The 8,031-nt window shown below is 59.2% G+C and overlaps 2 protein-coding genes across 2 annotated transcripts; one reads left to right on the top strand and one right to left on the bottom strand.

The window, feature by feature from the left end:
- Positions 1-1,256: 1,256 nt before the first annotated feature.
- LOC129653528 (interferon-induced transmembrane protein 3-like) lies at positions 1,257-2,336 on the top strand. The gene is made up of 2 exons (XM_055583255.1): positions 1,257-1,588; positions 2,036-2,336. Exons 1-2 carry the CDS (start codon positions 1,340-1,342, stop codon positions 2,225-2,227), a joined length of 441 nt encoding a protein of 146 aa, XP_055439230.1. The 5' UTR covers positions 1,257-1,339; the 3' UTR covers positions 2,228-2,336.
- Positions 2,337-4,969: 2,633 nt separating this feature from the next.
- LOC129653529 (interferon-induced transmembrane protein 1-like) lies at positions 4,970-6,094 on the bottom strand. Its single transcript, XM_055583256.1, has 2 exons — positions 5,903-6,094; positions 4,970-5,307 (listed from the first exon to the last, which is right to left on the bottom strand). Exons 1-2 carry the CDS (start codon positions 6,086-6,088, stop codon positions 5,119-5,121), a joined length of 375 nt encoding a protein of 124 aa, XP_055439231.1. The 5' UTR covers positions 6,089-6,094; the 3' UTR covers positions 4,970-5,118.
- Between the last annotated feature and the right edge of the window lie 1,937 nt (positions 6,095-8,031).

Below are 8,031 nucleotides of genomic sequence, written 5' to 3'. Positions count from 1 at the left end.
ACAGCCATAAGCCCAGGAACAGTCCTGCCAGCACGCCCACTCCCTCTGGAGCCACCCCAGGTCCCATGAGAAATGAGGGGGGCACCGCGGGAGGCTCCTCGGGGCAGGCCACATGGGCTGCTTGGTGCTGACCTGCAACCAGGAAGGACCCAAACCCTGCCTGGAGCGGGGACTTAGAACTGGGGGGCCAGTGCCCTTCAGAGGGGAGGCCTGTGCAGCTCAGGGCTGGCGGTGGGGGTGGGGCTCCTCTGGGCCTGGGCGTGAGGCTGAGTGGGGCCTGGCAGGGGCCCCGAGTGGGGACAGTGGGCGCTGCAGCAGGCTTGGGCCTGAGACCCCCAGGCTGGGGAAGGGTCCCCAGACCACATCCCTAAATAGGGAAGGGGGTGTGGCTAACACAGGGCCTGACTCGGGTGTTAAGGGAAGTAGAATTCATAACCCCAAATAAGCCTCTTTGGTACATTGATTATTTTAACTGGTTATTTTTAATTCTGAGGCTGAGTAGAAGTCAGCCTATGAGAGACATTTAATGAACAAGGCAAACTTCCCTGTAAGGGTGCCCCTATTGTACCAGGGGGCTTCCATTGTAGCTCAGTTGGTAAAGAATCTGCCTGCAGTGCGGGAGACCCAGGTTCGATCCCTGGGTCGGGAAGATCCCCTGGAGGAGGAAATGGCAACCCACTCCAGTATCCTTGCCTGGAAAATCTCATGGACAGAGGAGCCTGGTGGGCTGCAGTCCATGGTGGGGTCACAAAGAGTCGGACACGACTGAGCGACTAACACTGCTGTACCAGGCCCAGGGGGCGACCGCATTTCCTGGAAACTTTCATGGGTGGAGGCGGCGAGGATTGACCTCTGCAGGAAACCACCCTTATTTCTGTGCTTTTCGGGGTAACCTCCCCAAGGAGGCCTCTCCTGCCCTCCGCGGCCTCTCATCTTGAGCTCAGATGGCATTTAGGTGCTGACTTCAGCATTTGGGGAAGTTGCTCAGCTTTTCTGGGTCCCTCCCATAGACAGGAGGTATACGGGTTGGTAAACTGTTATTTTTCTCCTGTTAAACTGTCTTTTTATTATGACAGAGGGGAGTCCCAGCCAAAAACCTGGGAGGGTGGAAGGAAACCTCCAGCCCCTTCCAGCCTCTGGGAAAGGAGCCTCCCTCCCACTTATCCCGGTGTAACCTGACACTCAGTGGTTCACCCCACCTCCTAAGCCCAGCCCATTTCCACTTACGAAACAAAACCGGCCCAGGAAAAGGAAACTTAGGAGAAATCGAAACTCCTGGGTAAAGGAGGGCCCCCCAAGTGTGTGCTGGCCTCTGGACCACAGTTGCTCCGTCCTCACCATGAACCGCACATCCCAGCTCTTATTCACTGGGGCCCACGGGGCGGTGCCCCCAGCCTATGAGGTGCTCAAGGAGGAACACGAGGTGGCCATGCTGGGGGCGCCCCAGAGCCAGGCGCCCGTGACGACCACGGTGATCAACATCCCCAGGGAGACCGCTGTGCCCGACCACATCGTGTGGTCCCTGTTCAACACCCTCTTCATGAACTGGTGCTGCCTGGGCTTCGTGGCATTCGCCTATTCTGTGAAGGTGGGTGGGCACCTGGGGCGTCTCCAAGAAACTGGGAGCCTGGAGAGGTCCCTGCACAGACGACACGTGGGGTTGGGAGCCCCGTGTGTGTTGTTCTGCGTGTGTGTGTGTGTGTGTACACATGCAGGTTATGATGAGGCTGCAGGGGGTGCGTGGGGATGACCAGGGTCAGCCTTTTGTCCCCTGGTGGGTGAGGGGCCAGTGAGGCGGCCTGAGAGAAAGGATGGGAGAGCCCTGGGCCTCCTGGAGAGGCTGACTGTCTGTGGGAAAGCAGATGGAGACCCCAGAAGGGGAGGAGCGCTCACCGGCCACTGTCCCGCTCAGACTCCAGGGGACAGGCGGGCGTGGGTCCCCGCTGGGAAGAACGGGCAGTGGGGGACCAGAGGGGGAGGGCCTGAGCCACAGGCCCGGCAGTCACCTGGACCCTCACCACCTCTCCTCCTCCAGTCTAGGGATCGGAAGATGGTCGGCGACATCACTGGGGCCCAGAGCTACGCCTCCACCGCCAAGTGCCTGAACATCTGCTCCCTGGTCCTGGGCATCCTTCTGACTGTCGTCCTCATCATCGTCGTTTCCACCGGCTCCCTGATGATTGTTCAAGCAGTCTCAGAGCTCATGCAGAACTATGGAGGCCACTAGGCCCTGCCCACAGCCAGAGGCAGTCGCCTCTCTCCCTGCAGCCTATACAGGCACCTGCCACCGTGAAATAAAAGGAGGCATTTGTATGTGAGGGTGCTGTGTTTTGACCTGGGGAGGGGGCCCTTGAGAGTTCCAGCCTGGACGTGAGCCCGAGCCCACCTCCTCCCACCCCGCACTGTCCCACATGCTCTGCGGCTCCAGGCGGGGCCTGGCCTGTCTGGGGCCTTGGGCTGGGGCTGCAGTTACTGGTCAGGGGGGTTGGGGTGCGGGTTCCTCAAGGGAAGGGCCATGTTGGGCGCAGAACACCCTCGGCTCTGTTGACAAAACAGAGAAGAAAACCCTTAGAAGCCTGCAAATAAAAAGATAGCTTGGTGCCTTAGGATTTGCAATTGGAGAAATGCAGATTTGGGTGGCAAGTCAACTGTGCTCCAGGAAAGTCCAGATGGTGGAGATTACAACACGGCGAGGACGGTCCAGAGCAGTTAGGGTTAGGGTTAGTCGGGAGGTTCCAGAAAGGGGGCGGTGCCAACAGGAGGCCAGGGTCACAGGCAGCCGCTGACTGACTGGTGGCTAAACAAAGGTTTTCAGGGAGCAAAGAGCAGGAGTTCCGGGGGTTCTGAGGGCGGCCCGGCCAGGACGCTGGTCAGTGCCGGCTCTCCTGGCGCCCAGCTCCCTCTCACACCCTGCGACACGTCCCTCTCCTCACTGTCCTTCACACGGCCCCGCAGGCCCCCTCTGCCAGGAAGGCAACAAGAGCACAGCGTCCACCACTGCAGAGAGAGCCCTGTGCTGCTCAGCTAGAGGAGAGGCCCCTGCCCTGCCCCGCCCTCGACATCAGCCCCATCCCTGCTTCTGCCGTGGCCTCCAGACACGGGGGCACTTGACGGGCAGGGCAGACCCGCCCACTGCCAGCTGGGCTGGGGCGTGTAGAGGGGCAGCGGAGCCACCCCCTCGTCCCGACTCCTCATGTGGGTGCCCCCTCCCCCCCATCTGTCCCTACCCCAGCCCCCTGACTTGGAGAGGCTGCAGAGGCTGGGATCCCAGAGTGGGCCAGGAGGGAGCCCCTCTCCCTGTGGGTCTGACACCCGTGAGCAGGGAGGGGCAGCACCAAGGAAGGAAGTCCTGGAGGAGGGACGGCTGGCAGGCACGTCCCTCGGGGTCGGGAAGGACTGCCTCCAAGGTGGGAAGAGCCAGTAGCCCGCAAAGCCCTGGAGTCGACAGGGGCGCTGCCCAGCGGCGCAGATCCCACTGGGTGGGCTGGGGAGGCAGAATCTTGCCACACCAGCAGCGACAGGAAGGGAGCCAGGGGCGAGGCCAGGGGCACACCAGCCCGCCTGCCCACCCCCACCCGGGACTCATCTGCCCTGCTCTGCCCTCCCCCAGCTGGGACCAAACCTGGCATCTTAAGGAGCCTTGTCTTCTGAGCTCCTCCGAGGCCCAAGTCCAGGCAAAGCAGAGGCAGAGCCTTCTCCCCACGGGCTCCTTGGAAAAGGGACCAGTGGTGCCTTCCGGCCCTGCTGCCGACCCCCATGTCACCCTGGCCCAGGGCTCCAACCTCCCCGCTCTGTCCTCCCGCTCCCCCAACTCTTTCAGCCCAGCCCAGGTCACCCACAGCTGACAGGGGACACGGGACCGTCCACTGGGAACCAGGCCGGGGTGTGGCTCCGAGGACCACAGCTGCTCACGGCCCGGCCATCAGCACCCGGGGCCGTCGAGGGAAGGTCCCTCAGTTTCCCCTGCTTGATGCCTCGGGCCTCCTGTGAATTTTCAGAAGGTCCAGAACACGGGCCTTTGCGGCCTGCACCGGGGGCTCCCACCTAGCAGGACCCTCACCGCAAATCAGTGAAGCTCAGGCGGGCTACACTCAGTGCCACCAGCCCTCACGACTGCTGCCCACCTGAGAGGCTGTGGGGACCCCCTAGGGCCTGCCGGGGTTGGGGGTTCACAGGCCAGGGGTCAGGGCCACACATCTGTCCCTCCCATTCCTGCCTGGGAGACAGTCCTTCCTGGACTCAGAGAGGCAGTCTGCCAGCCTCTCCTCCCGCAGGACTCAGCGTCCCTGAGGCTGAGCCCTCCTGCTCTCATGTGGGACCCAAGAGAGGGTGGGCAACCTCATCTGAGCCACCGTCTTCCAGGGAGGATCCAAGTAGGGCCCAGTGGGGATGGGGCGTCCATCCCTCTGGGTGCCAGGAGGAGGGGAACCCGCTGTGAAGAGCTGCTGACTTCAGCGAGAGCTGGCCAACACTGGCCCTGGGCCCCGAGTGAGCCCAGGAGAGCCTGGGTCCCCACAGGGCGTGTGGACAGGGTCACCCCCCAGCGCAGCCTGTGGCTGCCGGGACTCCTCCAGCCTCTCGGGCTGACACCCAGGACACCCTGCGCAGGGCACAGTGGCTCAGCAGCTGGGGTGCGGCCCCCCACCCGCTCCCCCTGGGGCGTCAGAGACAGGAATACCTGCCCGGGTGTCTCTTCGCATTGGGCTAGGAGCAGCCCCATCTCCCCGTCTGCATCCCAGGCTCACAACGATGTCCCAGGTCCCCAGTGTCTGCGAGACCCTTCCACCCAGCAGGGCCCGCTGGTTTTGAGGGGAGGAAGGGGTCTTTCCTCTGGGGGTTCCTGTTGACCGCGGTGGGGTCACCAGCTCTGTTCTGGCCTTCTCAGTCAGCCCGCAGCTGACCGCTCTGGGCTCCCCAGAGGCCGCCAGGGTCATAGCCGTGTCCCCTCCGCAGGAGACATCACAACAGCTTCACAGACAAGGGCGCTTTATTGATTCAGTGGTTGACAATCTGTGTCTATAAACTGCTGCCTATGGCTTGGGGGCGGGGCGGGCCCGTGCCTAGGGTGCAAAGCCACCAAGGAAGGTGGAGGCCCTGGACTGCCTCCATGGACAGCGGCTAGTAGCCTCTATTGTTCGCCATCCTCAAAGCCATCTCGTAGGCTGCCATGTAGACAAAAATGAGAAGAACGATCAATCCAATGGTCAGAAAGATGCCCAGGACCAGGGCCCAGATGTTCAGGCACTTGGCGGTGGAGGCGTAGCTCTGGGCCCCAGTGATGTCGCCGACCATCTTCCGGTCCCTAGACTGGAGGAGGAGAGGTGGTGAGGGTCCAGGTGACCACCGGGCACTGTGGCTCAGGCCCTCCCCTGCTGCTCCCAGTCACCCGATGGGTCCTCACACTCCCGTTCCCTGGAGTCTGAACAGGACAGGGGCCGGTGATACCCTCCCCTCTTGGGGCCTCTGTCTGAGTCCTCACAGAGAGTCAGCCTCTCCAGGAGCCCCAGGGCTCAGCCTGCCTTCCTCTCAGGCCCCTTCACCGGCCACTCACACACCAGGGGTCAGGGTCCTTGCAGCACCTTCCTCGTTTCCGGACCAGACTCCAGTTCTAAGGCTGAGTGTGAAGGCTGCGCCTTCCCTGATGAGGCTGGGAAGGAGGCCGTCTTGGGGTGCGAGAGACACAGACCCCCAGCTCCACCCCATGTGAACCCAGGCAGCCTCGCCATGAGTCTCCCTGGGAATGATCCCCCAGGCACACTCTCACACACACACAACACACATACGCAAAGAGCATGCACACAGACCCGTGCACACGGGGGCTCCCCAATGCATGTGCCATCTGGGCAGGGCCCTCTCCAGGCTCCCAGACACTTTCTTGGAGACGCCCTAGGTGCCCACCCACCTTCACAGAGTAGGCGAATGCCACGAAGCCCAGGCAGCACCCGTTCATGAAGACGGTGTTGAACAGGGACCACACGATGTGGTCGGGCACGGCGGTCTCCCTGGGGATGTTGATCACCGTGGTCGCCATGGGTGCCTGGCTCTGGGGCGCCCCCAGCAAGGCCACCTCGTGCTCCTCCTTGAACATGTCTTGTGTAGGGAGATCGATGTGCTGAAAGTAGATGGAAAGGTTGAGAAATAAGTTTCCTGTTTTATAGTCTGTGATGCCAGTGGATTTCAGTGGGCACTCCCATTCTGGGTTCGTTTTTATTTCTCATACTTTCTATTTCCTGTTGTTTCTAAATTGTTTGGATTGTCTGGGACCTTGTTGGGTGGAACAGATGCCTGAGGCTTCAATGTGACTTTATGGCCCCAATTCTCCCCGGGTGGCCCTGCTGGTGCCAAGGTCCTGCCAGCAGCCCTTCCAGCTAAACAGAGGCCTGGTTTCCAACCTGGGGAGAGCACTTGAGCTAATCATTAATCAGATTATTGACACGAGACTTTGTCTTTTTCTTAACTGTGGTAACGCACATACAACCCCACCTTAGCCGTGCCTACGCGCAGCTCAGGGGCGTGACGCACGTTCACGCTGTGCAGCGGCCACAGGCACCACCCGCCTCCACGACGTGCTCACCCTCCCGAAGGGACACGCCGTCCCCGGAAACACGCACTCCCCTCCGCTGCCCTCCTGCAGCCCCTGCCCCACCGTCCACTTCCTGTGTCAGTGAATCTGACGCCTGCAGGGTCCTTTTGTGAGTGGAGTCAGACAGGATATGTTGTTTGGTGACTGGCTTATTCCACTGGGCATCATGTCCTCAAGGTCCATCCACACTGTAGCATGAATTCCCTTCCTTCTGAAGGGTGAATAATACTCATTTGACTTATTTTAAAGATCCCTCTAGGGAAGTTTGGTAACAATTGATTTTTACACTGTTCCTTCTCATTCAGAATAAACAACAGTGTTTTAGGCAGCTTTCGGTGTTTAATATATTTTATAGCTATTACTCCAATCTCATATAATGTGAAGAATTCTTTAGTCTGAATGTCAGCCCAAGGGTGTTTGGCTGATGAGGGAAGCTGCTGCTGTTGCTAACTCACTTCAGTCCTGTCTGATTCTGTGCGACCCCATAGACAGCAGCCCACCAGGCTCCCCCGTCCCTGGGATTCTCCAGGCAAGAACACTGGACTGGGTTGCCATTTCCTTCTCCAATGCATGAAAGTGAAAAGTGAAAGTGAAGTCGCTCAGCTGTGTCCAACCCTCAGCGACCCCATGGACTGCAGACTTCCAGGCTCCTCCGTCCATGGGATTTTCCAGGCAAGAGTACTGGAGTGGGGTGCTATTGCCTTCTCCATGAGGGAAGCTACATTTTGCCATAATTAGAGACTCACTTTCATCTTTCTGGCAGGGATGAAGCAAGAAAAAACATACTGCACATCACGAGTCCACGTTTACAGGCCTCTTTATAGACAGTGTTTTCCAGTTTTGTGATCAGTTCACCTCAGTCGCTCAGTCGTGTCCGACTCTTCGAGACCCCATGAATCACAGCACGCCAGGCCTCCCTGTCCAGCACCAACTCCCGGAGTTCACTCAGACTCACGTCCATCGAGTCAGTGATGCCATCCAGCCATCTCATCCTCTGTCGTCCCCTTCTCCTCCTGCCCCCAATTCCTCCCAGCATCAGAATCTTTTCCAATGAGTCAACTCTTCGCATGAGGTGGCAAAGTACTGGAGTTTCAGCTTTAGCATCATTCCTTCCAAAGAAATCCCAGGGCTGATCTCCTTCAGAATGGACTGGTTGGATCTCCTTGCAGTCCAAGGGACTCTCAAGAGTCTTCCTCAACACCGCAGTTCAAAAGCATCAATTCTTCGGCACTCAGCCTTCTTCACAGTCCAACTCTCACATCTACACATGACCACTGGAAAAACCATAGCCTTGACTAGACGAACCTTTGTTGGCAAAATAATGTCTCTGCTTTTAAATATGCTATCTAGGTTGGTCATAACTTTCCTTCCAAGGAGTAAGCGTCTTTTAATTTCATGGCTGCAATCACCATCTGCAGTGATTTTGGAGCCCCCCAAAAATAAAGTCT

The sequence above is a fragment of the Bubalus kerabau genome, chromosome 5 (genome assembly GCF_029407905.1).
Source record: "Bubalus kerabau isolate K-KA32 ecotype Philippines breed swamp buffalo chromosome 5, PCC_UOA_SB_1v2, whole genome shotgun sequence".
Classification (NCBI taxonomy): domain Eukaryota; kingdom Metazoa; phylum Chordata; class Mammalia; order Artiodactyla; family Bovidae; genus Bubalus; species Bubalus kerabau.
Note: the sequence above shows the minus strand (reverse complement) of the source record. Positions and strands in the feature narration are given on the sequence as shown.

Coding starts and splice junctions, on each gene's coding strand:
- LOC129653528 (XM_055583255.1), top strand. CDS start 1,340: ATGAACCGCACATCCCAGCTCTTATTCACTGGGGCCCACGGGGCGGTG. Junction 1,589..2,035: donor CATTCGCCTATTCTGTGAAG/GTGGGTGGGCAC, acceptor CTCCTCCTCCAG/TCTAGGGATCGGAAGATGGT.
- LOC129653529 (XM_055583256.1), bottom strand. CDS start 6,088: ATGTTCAAGGAGGAGCACGAGGTGGCCTTGCTGGGGGCGCCCCAGAGC. Junction 5,308..5,902: donor CATTCGCCTACTCTGTGAAG/GTGGGTGGGCAC, acceptor CTCCTCCTCCAG/TCTAGGGACCGGAAGATGGT.